General features: G+C 43.3%; 1 protein-coding gene across 9 annotated transcripts in view; it reads left to right on the top strand.

Moving 5' to 3' along the window:
• Positions 1-594: 594 nt before the first annotated feature.
• PEBP4 (phosphatidylethanolamine binding protein 4) overlaps positions 595-17,954 on the top strand; it is a 244,866-nt gene continuing 227,506 nt past the window's right edge. For 8 of the 9 annotated variants that reach the window (XM_086416271.1, XM_086416260.1, XM_086416272.1 and 5 more), the window contains exon 1: positions 745-854. In XM_086416271.1, coding sequence (XP_086272397.1) covers positions 849-854 — 6 coding nt within the window. In that variant the 5' untranslated portion in view covers positions 745-848. Of the gene's footprint in view, positions 855-17,954 lie in introns of all 9 variants that reach the window. The other variant, XM_086416258.1, reaches the window with a different exon arrangement.

Raw genomic sequence — 17,954 nt, 5'->3', positions numbered from 1 at the left:
AAAAGCCCCTCCTTCTGTAGATACAGCCTCTTCACCTTCGTCCGCACAAGCCGGCAGTGTGCCCAGTTCACCCCATCAGGGCCTCTTCCTTTGCTATTTTGCCTCAGCCAGGAGGAGGGGTTTCTATGATTAGAGAGCCAGCTCCCCCATTGTTCACTTCCCCATCCACATATTGGAGCTGCCTGTGAAGGGAGGCAGGGAGAAGTTCAAGACTTCTTGAAGAAATCAGTTGAGAAGAGACAGCAGGTTAAAAGGGGGCTGCCTAAGCAAGGGAAAGACGTGCGGGGTGTCCAGGCACAAACAAAATATGTGCAAAGGCCCACAGGTGAGAGAAGAGCCTATTTCCATGGGAAACCAGAGTCACTGGATAGCAGATTCAGAAACGCACAAGGGGCGACTTCCCTGGTGGTTCAGTGGTCAAGACTCCATGCTTCCTCTTCAGGAGGTTTGGGTTTGATCCTTGGTCAGAGAACTAAGATCCTGCAAACTGCGTGGCATGGCCAAAAGAAAAAATAAATAACAGCCAAAAGAAAAAAAAAAAAAAAAAGTACAAGGGGAGATGAGGCTCCTGAAAGGAAGCTTGGACTTCATCCGAACAGAACTGGAGACTGTTAAAGAAACAAGCGTTCTTTAACGTGTGGGCAAGTTTGGAAAGAAGGTTGTTGGGCCTTGCCTCAGATCTACAGAATCAGGAGCTCAGAGCTGGAGGCCCTCCATCTGTGGTTTAACAAAGACATTCACATGATTGTGAGTCACCCTGAAGTTAGAGAACAGCGAAGACAAAGGTGTGCAAGTCTTTTTGCAGCAGTGGAGACTGAAGAGAGGTTGCTCTCCCAGAAAGTCTGGCTATGAAGGCAAGGAGAGTGATGGGTGATGGTTAGTGGGGCTTGCAGAGTGTCTTGGGTCGGGACCCTGGGAAACAGATTCTGAGACGGAGGTTTGCAGGCAGGAAGTGTCTTGGGGAGCACTCCTGAGGGTAGGGGCACACCGTGTGAAGGAGTGGAGCGAGAGGTTGGACTGTGATGTAAGGATCCAGGCTTGGCAGAGCCCTCTGGGAGATGTGGAACTAGGATGGCCTTTCTGAATTGTCCCAGAATCAAGTTAAGGGGGCTTGGCCCTTTACCCCACGTATTAATGCCATTTTATCTTCTGTATTTTCTGATGTTTTGACATCTGGAGCCTTGCTGATTCTGGAGAGTCTGCCCCTCCCAGGACTAGCTAATTCTAGAGACAGAAAATGACTCCTCTGTAAGCATGACTTTCCTATGCAAATCAGAATAGGAAATCAGAGTCCATTCACCCCCAGCCCCCACCCCACCTGCCACCAGCCATCTCCTTTATCAGAATCTTACACCAGGGTCACTATCCACCTGCCCCAATCATGCAAGTGTCAGGCACCAGAGCCACATTCTCTAGCGTCCATGAAATTACTCTAACTGGCCAGTCCTCAACCTGCTTACACTGCCTTCCTCATGGAAATTATAATAACGGTTTTCACACGTTCCCCTATTTTCCCCTCACTTCCTCTGCCTCCTGACCAATGCTGGTGCTTCCTGGTGTGTTCCTACAGGGCGTGCTATACCTCCTGTTTCTAAGGATTGGTGAGCGCAAACCTCTTGCTTCATGACAGTCATCTCTAGGTCTGCGTGTCTTAGTAGTAATAGTAGTGTAGTTGCTCAGCTGTGTCTGACTCTTTCCAGCCCTATGGACTGTAGCCTGCCAGGCTCCTCAGTCCATGGGATTCTCTAGGCAAGAATACTGGAGTGGGTTACCATTCCCTTCTCCAGAGGATCTTCCCCACCCAGGGATTGAGCCCAGGTCTCCCAAATTGTAGTCATATTCTTTACCATCTGAGCCACCTGGAAAGCCCTGTCTTAGTATACCTGCTTAAAACAAATCCCAAGTACCCCTAAAATATCCCAGCGCCAATCAGCCAACTATGGCAGTTCTCAGAGGGGGTTTGAGCTGTGAGCTGTCGGCAGCCAATACTCCTGGCAGCTGGAAGGATGAATGTCTCAGTCCAGGAGGGGAAGCTGGGTTATGCATGACAGCATCTACTGCAGAGAGATTTTTTAAGGGTGGAAGAAACACAAGCATGTTTAGGTGCTGGGAGGAAGAATCAAGTTGAAGGGGAGGGATTAAGAAATGGGAAAGGAACAACTGATGGGCTGGGTGAGGGTGAGAGGAAGAAGACTGAAATCTAGAAAGACAGGAAAACCTTTGATTTAGGGAGAAACACCTTCCCCATTGTGTTGACATGAAAGCAGAGGTATTCAGGTAGTCTTTGTCTCATAGCTTTTTTGGTTGTGGTTTGCTCTCCTGTAAAATCATTATATGGGACTGATGGGTTTCATGTGGTTGAGAAATAGTTTTAAGGGGAGGAAGTCAATGAATGAGAGAGCTGGAAGCATGGGGCTGAAAAGGGATGTGAGATCTCTGACAGCAGAAGTGGAGCAGAGGTCCCTGGTGGTCAGTGGTTGGGAGTTCGCCTGCCAATGCAGAGGACACGATTTTGATCCCTGGTCCAGGAGAATTCCATACGCCACAGGGCAACTAAGCTGGTGAGCCACAACTACTGAGCCTGTGTTCTAGAGCCTGGGAGCCACAACTACGGAAGCCCACACACCTAGAGCCTGTGCACTGCCATGAGAGAAGCCACTGCAATGAGAAGCTCACATACCACAACTAGAGAGAGAGTAGCCCCTGACCACTGTAACTAGAGAAAACCTGCACACAGTAATGAAGACTGAGTAGAGTCAAAAATAAATAAACTTTCAAAAAATGAGAAAAAAAAGAAGTGAAGCAGTGTGCCCTGGGGAGAAGGTAACAAAAACAAAATGGACTTAAAGATCTTAGAAGATAAAATAATCAGGGAATTGAGAAACCATCTTGTTGGATCACTCAGACTTGTGATGCTAAATTGACTTGGAGGAAGTTAAGACCTGAGTAGAGAAGACAGTGAGCTGGGTTTCAAAGCCCTTGGGGAATGAGGAATTGTGACTAGGAGGTCAGCACATGGCCTCCAAGGGGAAGCATAGAGGGCAGAATATCATGTGGCTGAAGCAAGATCCTTAGAAGTCAGATGTGATGCCCTGCAAGGAGCTGACTTTCCCAAGTCCCCTTCCATGTCTGTACTGTTGATTAAAGAAATACACAACATGAGAGTAGAAATTAAGTTTTATTTGGGGCAAAATGAGGACTGCAGCACAGGAGACAGCACCTCAGATAGCTCTGAGAGACTGTTCCAAAGAGATAGTAGGGGAAGGTCAATATGTAAGATTTTGGAAGGCAATGGCATCCCACTCCAGTACTCTTGCCTGGAAAATCCCATGGACAGAGGAGCCTGGTGGGCTGCAGTCCATGGGGTCGCTAAGAGTCGGACACGACTGAGTGACTTCACTTTCACTTTTCTGCATTGAAGAAGGAAATGGCAACCCACTCCAGTGTTCTTGCCTGGAGAATCCCAGGGACGGGGGAGCCTGGTGGGCTGCCGTCTACGGGGTCGCACAGAGTTGGACACGACTGAAGCGATTTAGCAGCAGCAGAGTTTAACACAATCAAGCACTGACTTTATAAAAGGTTTTCTGTTAGTCATGAGGAGCAAATGTCACCATGAAGGGATTTAGTGTTTTTCTAGATATGAGGAGCTGCAAGGATTGGGATCATTAAATCAGTTCCTGAAAATCTCTATCTAAAGACCTGTCCCACCAGTTTACCTTACTCTGAACTCCCTTACTCTGCACTCTGAACTCCCTTCAGGGTGTGTCAAAGGTCAACAGCTGCAGCAGCACAGGGTTCAGTCTTCACAGAAGCAGATGGCAAATGCCCTTGGCAGGTACCAATTTGTAGTTGACACTACTTTGCTTATTTAGGTCACATATTTTTCTGCCTTATCTTGTTACCAAACTCAGGTTCAGTTGCTCACTGTTAAAAAGCCAATACTCAGGAGATGCATTAGTAGGAAAGGAAAAGTTCCTTTTTTCAAAAGACAGCAACCTGGAGAGAAGGAGAACTCATGTCCAAAAGCCAACTCCTACGATGCTTGATCACAAAAGTTTTTAAAGGGAAAATCATTTGAGGAGGAGATGAGAGTCTTTCTTGTCTTCCACTTTGTGCAGATTTTTCTCTGATTGGTTTGTGGTGAGGTAACAAGGAATCTTGTGCTCAACATGAAGTTACCATCCTTCACTGGTAGCTCAGTGGTAAAGTATCCGCCTGTCAATGCAGAAGACACAAGAGACATGGGTTCAATCCCTGGGTCAGGAAGATACCCAGGAGAAAGGAATGGCAACCTACTCCAGTATTCTTGCCTGGAGAATCCCATGGACAGAGGAGCCTGGTGGGCTACAGTCCATGGGGTCACAAAAGAGTCAGACATGACTTAGTGACTAAACAACAATCTGTTAATTAATGTGGGGGCCTTAATTCCTGCAGAATAACTCAAAGGTATTGTTATGTGTATTCCTTGCAGAGGAGCCTGGATACTGCTTTATCACTGCACCATTGTTTCGTGACTGCTTCTCCTTTGTTTCTACATGCCCTCCTTTCCCTACTTAGCAACTGTACGAATCTGTCTGTTGGAATTTAGGGAAAGCCTCAGAGGCTGTGCACACTAAGTCACTTCAGTCATGTCCAGGTCTTTGTGACCCCAAGGACTGTAGCTTGCCATGCTCGCTGTCCATGGGATTCTCCAGGCAAGAATACTGGAGTGGGTTGCCATTTCCTTCTCCAGGGGATCTTCCCCACCCAGGGATTGAACCCACGACTCCTGAATTACAGGCGGATTCTTTACCACCAAGCCACCAGGGAAGCCCCAACAGAACTCCTAACCTGCAGTAATAGTCACGAGACTGAAACTGAGCAGGACCCTGTGGTGCTCTCCATGTACAAATCTTTTCCATGTTCCTTGTTTCTTGTTTGCAAGAAATAGCCTTCATTCAGCCTCTGAGACACAGGGGACTCAGGTCGATCCCTGTGTGGGGAAGATCCCCTAGAGAAGGAAATGGCAATTCACTCCAGTATTTCTGTCTGGAGAATTCCATGGATGGAGAAGGCTGACAGGCTACAGTCCATGGGGCCTCAAAGAGTCAGATACAACTGAGCAGAAACACACATACACACTCTGAGGGTCAAGGTCCATTGGAAGAAAGTCAACTTGTCTGCCATCTTGGATCTGGTTGATTTTAATCAGTTTATGTTGTATCTTCAGGCTATGTCATTTTTTAAAGGTTCGGACCTGCCCCATTCCTGTCTGTTTTGTGCCCTTCAAATTCACTCTTTCTTTATCTGCCCTGCTGTTTGGCCCAGAGGCTGGACTGACTGTGGAGTAGCCTTGCCCTCTGGCTTCCAAGTAGGTCTGGTGAGAGGAAGCCTTGTGGGAGATAAGAGGATGGGAAGAGAATTAAGAGCATTTATCTCAGATAGTCTTTCTGTGGGGTCACCTTGGGCTGCCTCTGGTACCCTATGGAAGATCACTGCTATCTCCAGACAGCTTTCTCTGTAGGACTCCCTTTCCAAGTTCCCTTAGTAGCTTCTTCCCCCAAGGCCAAGGCTAGGATGGGATGAGGGAGGTGCCTGCGATGCAAAAATATAAAGGCACTCACTCTCACTTGCACAATCCTGAGTGAATGGGTCCTTAAGTTTTTCAGTCTAGGCGCCTCAGTTATCTCACCCTAGTCTCTGCCCTGCCTGTACTGCGTGCCTGGAAGTCTAGAGACATTGTGCTGTGACTTTAGTCCTGGGTTATTGTATTACCTGTAATGTTTCTCCCTGGACTTCCCTGGTTAGTCAGTGGTAAAGAACCCACCTGCCAATGCAAGAGACGTGGATTCTATCTCTGGGTCAGGAAGATCCCTTGAAAAAGGAAATGGCAGTAAGCATTCTTGCTGGGAAATCCCATGGACAGAAGAGCCTGGCAGGTTACAGTCCATGGGGATGCAAAGAGTAGGACATGGCTTAGCGACCACAAGAAACAATGTTTTTCCCTACACCCTGCCCTCATCTTTGTAGGTAGCCCTTTTATTGCTTTCCTATAAGTTTATCCCAGGTTGAGTGTACCATCAAGCTCCTCTAGGAATGCTGACTGCTATGATTGTGTACATCTTTCTATGTCACTTAGCATTTTTACAATATTTTTAATAGTGTGCCACCTACATTTTAGTGGTAGTTTCCCCTGTATAAAATGTTATCATTTAAAAACATCTAATTTTCTCTTGTTAGACTTTTATGATTTCCAGACTATTACTATTAGAAATAATACAGCAAATATGTGGGCATTTCCATAAGGTAAATTCCTAGCAGAATTTCAGGTTTAAACTGCATAAACCTTTTTAAGGCTTTGATAGTTTTTATGTAATAAAATGTACCTAGTTTCAATTTCCATTCTTCAATTGTTGATGAGATAGAACATTGTTTTAATCATATGTTTATTTCTTATTTTGTGAATTATTTGTTCAGGATCTTTACTCATTTTTCAGTGAATGATACTTTTTATATTGATTTATAATAGCTCTTTATAAATTACGAATATTGGTCTTTTGTCACCTGTTATAAATATTATTTCCTAGTTTGTTGCTTGACTTTTATCTTGTCTGTTAGCATTTAATAATTTTATGTTTGTGCTTGTGCATTCAAAAATTTCAGATTTTTATCTCTTAATAAATATGCATTTTTGTTTTTTATTAATATGTTTTCTTTGCTTTTAATCTTAGCAAGGCCTTTCCCCAGTACTGAATAAATATTTTATATTATTTTCTCATTCTTTTATAGTTTTGTATTTCACATTTAACTAATTGAAGTGTCTGGGTTTCTTTCTTCTGAATAGTCAACTGTCCTAGTCTCTGTACTTTCCTCACTTAAATCCCAATTTTATCATATATTGAATCTTCACTCACACTTGAATTTGTTCCTGGACTTCCAACTCTGTTTCACTGAGCTGTGACGGAGCCATGTTCTTGTGACAGAACCATAATGTTTTACTTACAGTAGTTTTACAGGAAAAATGAAATAGGACATGCTCTTCTCCCCTCCATACCCCATTAACTTTTCCTTTCCAAAGAATTCCTGGCCTATTCAGTTACCCTGATTCTTCCAAATGAAGTTTAGGCTTTGTTTTTAACTTGCATTAAAAATGAAAAAATTTTTATTCGAATTGCTTTATACCTATAAATTCATTTGAAGATCATTGATATTTTTTAAATATTAAACTGTCCCAACTAGGTATATAGGTATCTCTCCATTGATTCAATTTTCTTTAATGAATATTTCTTCAATATTAAAATTTTATCATTTTCTCCATATACATCTATGAGTTAATACAGATCTTATTTGTTTAGAGAGTGCTTCCTGTTTTATTTTGACTTTGATGTGCTTTTTTGTTGTTTTAATTTTTAAAAATTTATTTAAACTGTAGTAAAATAATGTATCATAAAATTTGCCATTTTAGCCATTTTTCAGTGTACAGTTCTGAGGCATTGAGTACATTTACACTGTTATGCAACCATTATCATCACCCAACTCCAGAACATTTTTCACTTTGCAAAACAGAACCTCTGTTCCCCATTCTCCCCTCACCTCAGCCCCAAGCAACCACTTTTCTGTTTTCTGTCTAAATGAATTTCACTATTTTATGTATCTCATATGAGTGGACTCATACAGTGTTTATCCTTTCATGACTGATTTATTTCACTTAGCATAATTTCTTCAAAGTTCATTCGTGCTGTAGCATGTGTCAGAGTTCCCTTCCTTTTTAAGGCTGAATGATATTCCATCATATGATAGAATATGTATCTGTGTAGTATGTTGTCCATCCATTTATCTGTTGACATCATTCATTTACTCTGTCTGGGTTGCTTCCACCTTTTGCCTACTGTGAATAATGAGTATACAAACATCTCTTCAAGGTTTTGCTTTCAATCTTTGGGGCATATACCCAGAAGTGGAGGTGTTGGACCAAGTGTTAATTCTATTTTAATTTTTTGAGGCACCCTGTATTATTTTTTATAAAAGGCTGCACCATTTTATGGCCCCACCAGCAGTGCCCTAGGATTCCAGCTTCTCCACATCTTCACCAACACTTACTTTCGGATTATTTGATAGTAGCCATCCTAAACGGTGTGAGGTGGTATCTCATTCTAGTTTTGATGTGCAATTCTCTGATGCACTAGTGATGTTAACTATATTTTCATGTGCTTACTGGCCATTGATATATCTCCTCTGGAGAAGTGTCTACTTAAGTCCTTTACTCATTTTTGAATCAGGTTTGTTGTTGAGGAATAGGAGTTCTTTATATTTTCTGGATGTGAATCTTTTATTAGATTTGTGATTTGAAAATGTTTTACCCCATTCTGTGAGTTGTCTTTTTATTGTTTATAGTGTCCTTTCATGCACAAAAGTTTTTTTTTTTTTTTCAGGAAGTTCACTTTGTCTATTTTTTCTTTATTTTTCTGTGTCTTTGGTGTCATTTCTAAGAAATCATTGCCAAATCAGATGTCATGAAGAGTTGCCCCTATATTTTCTCTTAAGAGTTTTGCAGCTTTTGAGCTTACATTTAAATCTTTGATCCCTTTTTAGTTAATTTTTATATATGGTGTTAGGTGAGAGCCCAACTTCAGTTCTTTTGCACGTGGATATCCAGTTCTCCCAGCACCATTGGTTGAGAAGACTGTCCTTTCCCCCATTCAGTTGTCTTAGCACTCTTATTGAAAGTCGTTTGACCATATGAGATCATAACTTTGTGTCCTCCATGGTTTCATCTATGCTTATTGATTCATAAATTTTCTTGAATACAAAGCAAAATGAAGGTAACTTCCTTCTCAAAAATCTGACTCTTGAAAATCGTACACTTGGCATTCAGGCTCTGTCTTTCCAGTAAGGTAAAACCTGTCCTGAAACTCAAAGCTGAGCAACTCTACTTTCTTGTTCTACGCATAAAGTGGTGAAGGATGGATGTTGAGTTTCTGGGCTAGTAGGAGAAATCAGGAGCTACTTTTAATGAAAAAATGCATCACTTAATGTTAAATAAAATATCCTGCCATTTTAGAAATAATTTTATCATAAAATCACCTGGATCTAGTACATGTCCAAAAGATAATTCTTAGATCACATTTTCAGTTTTGCCATTGTTATTTGTCTCTTTGTTTTATTTTTTGTGAATTTGAACACCTTACATATTCTGAAAAGCTATAGGTTTTATCAATGTTTTCATGTTGATTAACACAGTTTGTATGTGTACTCATTTCAAGAATATCTTTTTGTATAATTATATCCCTTTCCTTAACTTACTGGTCATTTCTCTCTTTGACCTGCATCTGTCAGGGCTCAGTTGCAGAAAATAAAGTCCTAACTGGGGTAAGCAGAAAGGAAATGATGTCAGTATGATAAATAGCATACAGAATGCTTGGGAAGACAGAAGAAATAGACTTAAGGTTGAGCTCTCAAAGACAACTTCTAAAGACACATAGAACTTAGTGAGTCCCTATTATGTATCCCCTCTCCCCCACCCCACTTTTTAAGCACTTTGTAAGAATCATCTCAATGGCGTCTACCCCACAAGGTAGAACAAAAACAGACCATTGAGTTCATGGTTTCCATGGTCACCAACAGTCCTAAAGGCAGGGGACCAGGGCCTGACATAACTACAGAGATCAAAGCAGAATTGAGATGTGCCACTAGCTCTTGGTGGCCCTTGCAAGCTGTTACCTAAAAGTTCAGGATCAGCCAGTAGCTAATAACAAGAACCAGAATTCTGGACTGAATATCACCCTGGAACTGAATTATTTTCTTGCTAGGAGAAACCTTAATTTAATTCTGCTCTGCTGCTACTGCTGCTGCTGCTGCTAAGTCGCTTCAGTCATGTCCGACTCTATGCGAGCCATTAGACGGCAGCCCACCAGGCTCCCCCGTCCCTGGGATTCTCCAGGCAAGGATACTGGAGTGGGTTGCCATTTCCTTCTCCAATGCATGAAAGTGAAAAGTGAAAGTGAAGTCGCTCAGTCGTGTCCAACTCTTAGCGACCCCATGGACTGCAGCTCACCAGGCTCCTCCATCCTTGGGATTTTCCAGGCAAGAGTACTGGAGTGGGGTGCCATTGCCTAAATGGCCCTAAGATGTGGGCCATGTGACAGAGACTCATGAGTAGAGGGAGAATACATTATGGCTGGACAAACAGGGTAGAGACCCATGAAGCATGTGTTGGTGGCCTGGATATCTCCCCTACAGGGCTCAAGAAGGATGAAAGGTGGATTCCCAAATCTGGAAGCCTGACGGGGTCTCAATTTTCTTCATATGGAAAACTGAGCACTGCTGGTCTGGCTTGGACCCTGAGGCCATCCAAAACACACATATGTGTACCATGCCCCACTAGCTGCTGGTCAGTGTGGTTACCAGGTTTGTGGGATGTTAGCCTTCCCGACTGGGGCCCATCCAACCTAGAGAGGTGGGATGTGGAGGGAGGTGGGAGGGAGGTTTAAGAGAGGGGGGGCATATGTATACCGATGGCTGATCCATGTTGATGTGTGGCAGAAACCAACACGATGCGTACATGCATGCTCAGTCGCTTCTGTCATGTGCAACTCTTTGTGACCCTGTGAACTGTGGCCTGCCAGGCTCCTCTGTCTATGGGATTCTCCAGGCAAGGATAGTAGAATGGATGGCCATGCCCTTCTCCAGGGGATCTTCCCCACCTAGGGATCAAACCCTGGGCCTCCTGCATCTTCTGCATTGCAGGCGGATTGTTCACTGCTGAGCCACAGGGGAAGCTCAACCACAATATTATAAAGCAATTATCCTTCAGATGGGGAACACATGTACACCCGTGGCGGACTCATGTCAATTATGACAAAACCAATACAATATTGTAAAGTAATTAGCCTCCAAAAAAATAAATAAAGTTAAAAAAAATTAAAAAAAAAAAAAAAAGAATGTAAACATAGCCTCCAAGCATGTGTATTTCAAATCTACGGCCTCTTGAGTGACAGATTTCAGGGTACAGAGTCCAGCTTCTTAACTTTGATTTTTCATATGAGCTCCTTCAAGTTGTGAGCTCTCCTTTCTCCACCCTATGCCTCAGTTTATCTGCGTTTTAAGTAAACAAAAAAGCTCACATGTACCCTAGTATACATCCTCTCCTCCTCCCAGCTTTCACTTATCTGAGATACAGAAGACTAACTTCTTCAGGCTGTCTTCATACTTACAGCTGCTTCCATGTCTTTATCATATTTTCTATATTCTGTTTCCAGCTGCCTGTCTTTCTAGAGCTTTGGAGTATCCTCAGTGATACTCCGACCTTTGGTGAGGGGCAGACACCCACGCAGCACCAGGTGAGGACAGCTTGGCTTCTTTGTGCTTGTGGGCAGTGGACAAAAGGAAAGGACACGTACTGTACTTTCTCAGTTGAGTTGCCCTGCAGAGCTCATGCTTACCATCAGAAGTTATCAGTCTTATGAAGACAATGCAAGCGTGAGTTGAAAAAACAGCCCAAGCAAAACTTAATTAGAAACAGGATATTTGCATAATCTCTAAGTCAATTCAGTTCAGTTGCTCAGTCATGTCCAACTCTTTGCAACCCCATGGACTGCAGCACACCAGGCATCCCTGTCCATCATCAACTCCCGGAGTTTACTTAAACTCATGTCCATTGAGTCAATGATGCCATCCAGCCACCTCATCCTCTGTCATCCCCTTCTCCTCCTGCCTTCAATCTTTCCCAGCATCAGGGTATTTTCAAATGAGTCAGTTCTTCACATCAGGTGGCCAAAGTATTGAGTTTCAGCTTCAGCATCAGTCTTTCTAATGAATATTCAGGACTGATTTCCTTTAGAATGTACTGGTTGGAACTCCTTGCAGTCCAAGGGACTCTCAAGAGTCTTCTCCAGCACCACAGTCCAAAAGCCTCAACTCTTTGGCACTCAGCTTTCTTTATAGTCCAACTCTCGCATCCATACATGACTACTGGAAAAACCATAGCTTTGATTAGATGGAACTTTGTTGGCAAAGGTACTTTTTAATATGCTGTCTAGGTTGGTCATAGCTTTTTTTCTAAGGAGCAAGCATCTTTTAATTTCATGGCTGAAGTCACTCACCATCCGCAGTTATTTTGGAGCCCCCCAAAATAAAGTCTGTCACTGTTTCCATTGTTTCCCCATCTATTTGCCATGAAGTGATGGGACCAGATGCCGTGATCTTCATTTTCCTGAATATTGAGTTTTAAGCCAAAATGTGGTCCACTGGAGCTGACAGAACGTGGTCCGCTGACAGAACGTGGCCCACTGGAGAAGGGAATGGCAAACCACTTCGGTATTCTTGCCTTGAGAACCCCATGAACAGTATGAAAAGGAAAAAAGATAAGACATTGAAAGATGAACTTCCCAGGTCAGTAGGTGCCCAATATGCTACTGGAGATCAGTGGAGAAATAACTCCAGAAAGAATGAAGAGACAGAGCCAAAGCAAAATCCCTAAGTATTTACTCATAAATATGTAATAATTACAAAGGGAAAAATAGTAAGTCTACAGTAGAGAATCCTGACAGAGACCACCTTAACCAAGTGATCAAGGTCAATATCAGCAGTTACAGATTGACATCCATCATATGCCCCCTGATCTGATGCATTGAGAAGGGGGTGCTCTGCTGCAGCCTCCTCAATAATGTTGGCCTCAATCTAACCATGAGAAGACATTCTCCAAAATACCTGACCATTTGCTCCTAGACTTCAAAAACTATCAAAATCACAAAAGACAAGGAAAGACCGAGTGTCTTAGTCCATTCTGGCTGGTAAATACCAGACTGGGTGACTTACAAACAACAGACATTTATTCCTCACAGTTCTGGAGTCTGGGAAGTCAAAGGTCAAGTTGCCAGCAAGTTCGGTGTCTGGTGAGAATCACTTCCTGGTTCATGATAAGTGCCTTCTCATTGTGTCTTCACATGATGGAAGGGGTGAGGGAGCTCTCTGGGGCCTCCTTTATAAGGGTACTAATTGCATTTATGAGGGCTTCACCCTCATGACCTAATCACCTTCCCAAAGGCTCCACCTGCAAATACTTCAGGGATTAATTTTCAATATATGAATTTTGGAGTGAGACAATTATTCAACTGTAACTTAGGTGCTAACTAAGGAGATGTGACAACAAAATACATCATGGGACCCTGGAACAGAAAAAGGGGTTCATGTGAAAACTCATAAAGTCCAGATACATTGTGTTGTCTAGGAGTATAGTACTAAGGCTAATTCCTAGAGTTAAAAAATAATAATAATTGCATTCTGGCTGCATTGCAGCGTGCAGGCTTTCTCTAGTTGCACTGAGCAGGGGCTACTCTCTAGTTTCAGTGTGCGAGTTTCTCACCACTGTGACTTCTATGTTGCAGCGCACAGGCTCTAGGGAGTACCGGCTTCAGTAGTTGTGACTCCCAGCTCTTAAGAGAAAGCGCAGTAGTTGTGGCTCACGGGCTTGATTGCTCCAAGGCGTGTGGAATGCTCCCAGACCAGGGATTGAACCTCATCTCCCCTGCACTGGCAGGTAGATTATTCTTAACCACTGGACCACCAAGGAAGTCCTAGTTCTTAGTTTTAGTAAGTGTTCTATGGCCATGCAAGGTGAAGCTGGATGTGGGATAGACAGTCTATTCTCTGTATTACTTTTGTAACTTTTCTGTAAGTACAAATTCAACTTAGAAACAACCTGCAAAATCACAGGGGTGGGTTGAGGGGCTGTGCAAAGGAGAGCACTGGTGGATCCCAGAGCCCTTCCTTGCATTTGTCTCCATCTGTCAGGGCACCTGCCTTGATGGTTAGTGTTTGGCTCCTTCGCCAGCCCTAGAGCAGGAAGCTCTGGAGGATGGTCTCCCTCCATATTCTCGGTACCTGGCACAGAAGGGCATGCAAAGATGTGTTGAATGAATGAGTTGAATGGGATCCTGGTATCTAAAATGGAAGCAGAATTGTCCTCCACTTCAGAGAAACTGACCAGGTGGGTCAGCCTGGTGTCCTGAGGAATCTGGGCATGGAGCCAGAGTGAAATGCAATTGGTTCTGAGTAAATCTCCAGGTTGTGCTGTCCCTCTGGGCTCCTTTGGGTGGTTGGAGGAGCTAGTGCTCATCTGAAAGGCCTTAGAGGGGCCACTGGAGCACAACTCCCTAGAGGTCTGTGCTCCGAGTTTCTTCCTGTAGTTTCCCCCTCCTCTCTGCTGGCTTATTCTTTGGTTTTTCTCTGATGTGATTTGTGTGTGTGTGTGTGTGTGTGTGTGTATGTAGTCGTTCAGTCGTGTCTGACTCTTTTTGACCAATCAAGCTATAGACCGATAGGCTCCTTTGTCCATGGGATTCTCCAGGCAAGAATACTGGAGTGTGTTGCCATTCCCTTCTCCAGGGGATCTTCCCAACCCAGGAATGGAACCGGCATCTCCTGTGTTTCCTGCACTGCAGGTGGATTCTTTACCCATGGAACCACTGGGCAAGCCCATTTGATTTGTAGAAGCTCTTTACGAATTCTCAATATGGAGACTTTTTTGCCTATATGCAATATTTTATATCAGGTTCTCTTGATGAAAAAAAAGATTTTTTTGTTTTAAATATAATCCAATCTATCAATCTTTTTCATATAGTTTGTGTCTTTTCTGTACTATTTTCTTCCCCAACTTAAGTCATAAAGATGGTTTCCTGTATTTTCTTCTGAAGGTTTAAGACTTTTCTATTTTAAATTTCATTTTTAATCCACCTGAATTTTGTTCTGGGTAGAAGTATAGTGTCATAATCTAATTTTATTTTTACATATGGAAATTCAGTTGTCCTGGCAGCATTTATTGGATAGTCTGTTCTTTCTCCATTGACTCCAAATGTCACTTCTGTCATGTAAGGATGCTTGAATAAGAAAATAAGACTACTGGGTGTCTGCCATGGAAGATAGCTTAGAGCACACTCTTGGTTTTCTGATTTTCTGCCCCTTTCATGACTTGGGCTATTTTTAGAACTCCATAAACTATAGATGATGATGTAGATAACTAAAAACAATGCTAAATAATTCTCATCTATAAACATAGAAATAAATCCTGGATAGTGGAAGTTCATTTGATTTCCCTTGCACATTGCACATTCATTTCAACATTCCTGACCTACGGATATATCCATTCTTTGGCTAGCCTTTGAATGGGTTGTAAGGTCTTACCAATTCCTTTATTAACAATGAGTTAAAATAGAAATTTTAACATGTATTTGTATCTGTGTGAGAGTGATGGTTTTCCTTTTCTAAAAAATTATTCGTTATATACCCAAGACATATAGCTTTAAGAAAGCCCAAAGATGGGAATTCCCTGGTGGTCCAGTGGTTAGGACTCCATACTTTCACAGTCAAGGGCCTGGGTTCAGTTCATGGTTGGGGAAATAAGATCCCACAAGACACTCAGAGACCAAAAGAAAATAATAATAATAAAACCCAAAGAGAAACCATTGGTAGGTAGCAACTACTTACTTATACAAGCTCTTCCCATGTGAGCAGTTACAATAGGATACAATTAATAAGTGTTTAGACCCATTTCTTTAGGATGACAGCCCTAAGTACAGAGGCATGTTTTTGCTTATGACAGTGCTTTGGGTAGGGCTTCCCAGGAGGTGCTAGTGGTAAAGAATTCTCCTGCCAACGCAGGAGACAGAAGAGATGCGGGTTTGATCTCTGGGTTGGGAAGATGCCCTGGAGAAGGAAATGACAACCCACTCCAGTATTCTTGCCTGGGAAATCCCATGGACAGAGGAGCCCAGACTGGGCTACAGTCCATGGGGTTGCAAAGAGTCAGGTAGGACTGAAGCAGCTTAGCACACATGCAGTGCTCTGGGTGACTGGGGGAAAAACCCAAATAGAACACATATTCTGATATGTCTCATAAGCATTACAAGGGAACTTCCCAAAATTGAAGTAATGGTAGAATCAACACCAAACATCTGGAATGAAGGTGCCTGATTCAACAAGGCAGAAGATAATGAAGTTTCCAGAAGCTTCCATCACCCATGCATTCCTCAATAAAAATTTACTGAGCACCTGCAAGTGAAACCGTTGGGTGGCATTTTGGGGGCACTCCGAGGAGCTCCAATCCTTTATGCCTCAGCACAGAAAGAATTCAGTGAGAGAAAAAGTGATAACTAAGAAATGATTAATTAGATTAGGACATTTGTGAGGCTTATAAATGGGTGGGCTAGAGGATGCCATCCCCTGAGAAGTTACTGGGCTAAAGTTTTATAATCAAAGGAAAACTGAGGCCGGGGGAAAGACCACTTTCTCCATCACTTTTGAGTAGACACTATGCTTCCATCATCGGCAACTCCTTCATTGGGCAGAAGAATTTTCTTGTCCCTACATGGTCAAGACAAGACTGTCACGGCACTATGGAAATATTATTTCAGGCCTCAGTTCAATGAGGGCCTTTACTTTGAAATTCACCTTTGCATAAATGATTTCTTTTTATGTGTGCAGAGAGCATGTCCTAGGGATCATTAACTTACTGAGCTCACTGGGCAGGATGTGACCTCAGGCCACCATTGTTTTATTGTTTGGGGGCACGTCTCATGCTTCTGTTGAATGGTTTTGTTGCTAAGCAGGCCTGCTTGGTTTTGTGGTTAAGCCAACCTGCTTTCTTAAATGATCATTAACTTATAAGGGTCTCCCATATTTTTTCTACTTACAATCCCCCAGTGGAATTATTTAATCACCTACTTTGTTCCTTTACTCTGTTCCTATCACAAGTGCTATGCTCAGCCTTAATGCAATAAATCAAGAAGTAAAAGTCTCTTCAGTGGGTTGAAACTAATTTCCTAATCCAAAGTGGAACTTACCCCCTCTGCCACCCACCCATGAACTCTACAAAGAGAGATATGATGACATGAGAGGACACGAGAGATGTGACTTGGATGTGAGCAGGTCAAAGAGCAAGTTGTGCTGCCTCCTGTCCCAGCTGCAGGGACTGTGAGGGCTTGTACCTCTCCTGCTATGGGCAAGGACATGTGGTCCCTGCTGGCAGAGCAGAGTTGGTGTCCTTTCTGGCCCCCACCTCCACCCCATGTGACTGTCATCTGTGAGGGCTCCCGGGGATGTGACTGACTGACTGTGCTACCAAGAACTTCCTTCCTTGGCCCTTGGGGAAGGCCTGGTGTCATTTGTTTACCATCTAGCACCTGCTTATTGTTCAGTCAGTGTCCAGCTCTCTGCGACCCCCATGGACTGCCACAGATCAGGCTCCTCTGTCCTCCATTATCTCCTGGAGTTTGCTCGGATTCATGTCCATTGAGTTGATGATACTATCCAACCATCCTATCCTCTGTCACCCCCTTCTCCTCCTGCCCTCAATTTTTCCTAGCATCATGGTCTTTTCCAATGAGTCAGCTCTTTGCATCAGATGGCCAAAGGATTGAAGCTTCAGCATCAGTCCTTCCAATGAATATTCAGGGTTGAGTTCCTTTAGGATTGACTGTTTGAGCTCCTTGAAGTCCCAGGGACTCTCAAGAGTCTTCTCCAATATCACAATTTAAAAGCATCAATTCTTTGGCACCTCTGCTTAATTTAGGAGATAATTTGGTGACCAAAGTCAGTCTCATCACTAAGTGGTATTTCCCCAGGGAGCCCAAGCCCCTCAAAAAGTAGTTTTCCCAGGCTTCCCTGTGGTCCAGTAGCTAAGAATCCACCTTGCAATGCAGGGGACACAGGTTCGATCCATGTTCTGGAAAGATCCACATGCCATGGAGCAACTAAGCCTGTGTGCCGTAACTATCGAGCCTGAGCTCTAGAGCCCACAAGCCACACAACGTAGAGCTTGTGCTCTGCAACAAGAGAAGCCAATGCAATGAGAAACCTGGACACTACAACTAGAGAGTACCCCCTACACACACACCCCCACCCCCGGCCCCTCTCTGCAACCAGAGAAAATCCCCGTGCAACAGCGAAGGTCCCTGCAGCTCTAGACGGTTTGTTTCTTC

The sequence above is a fragment of the Bos grunniens genome, chromosome 8 (assembly GCF_055505025.1).
Source record: "Bos grunniens cultivar Pamir isolate PY7600 chromosome 8, Bosgru_T2T1.0, whole genome shotgun sequence".
In the NCBI taxonomy this organism is placed as follows: Eukaryota; Metazoa; Chordata; class Mammalia; order Artiodactyla; family Bovidae; genus Bos; species Bos grunniens.
The sequence above is the reverse complement of the archived record's forward strand: the minus strand, read 5'-3'. Positions and strand labels throughout refer to the sequence as shown.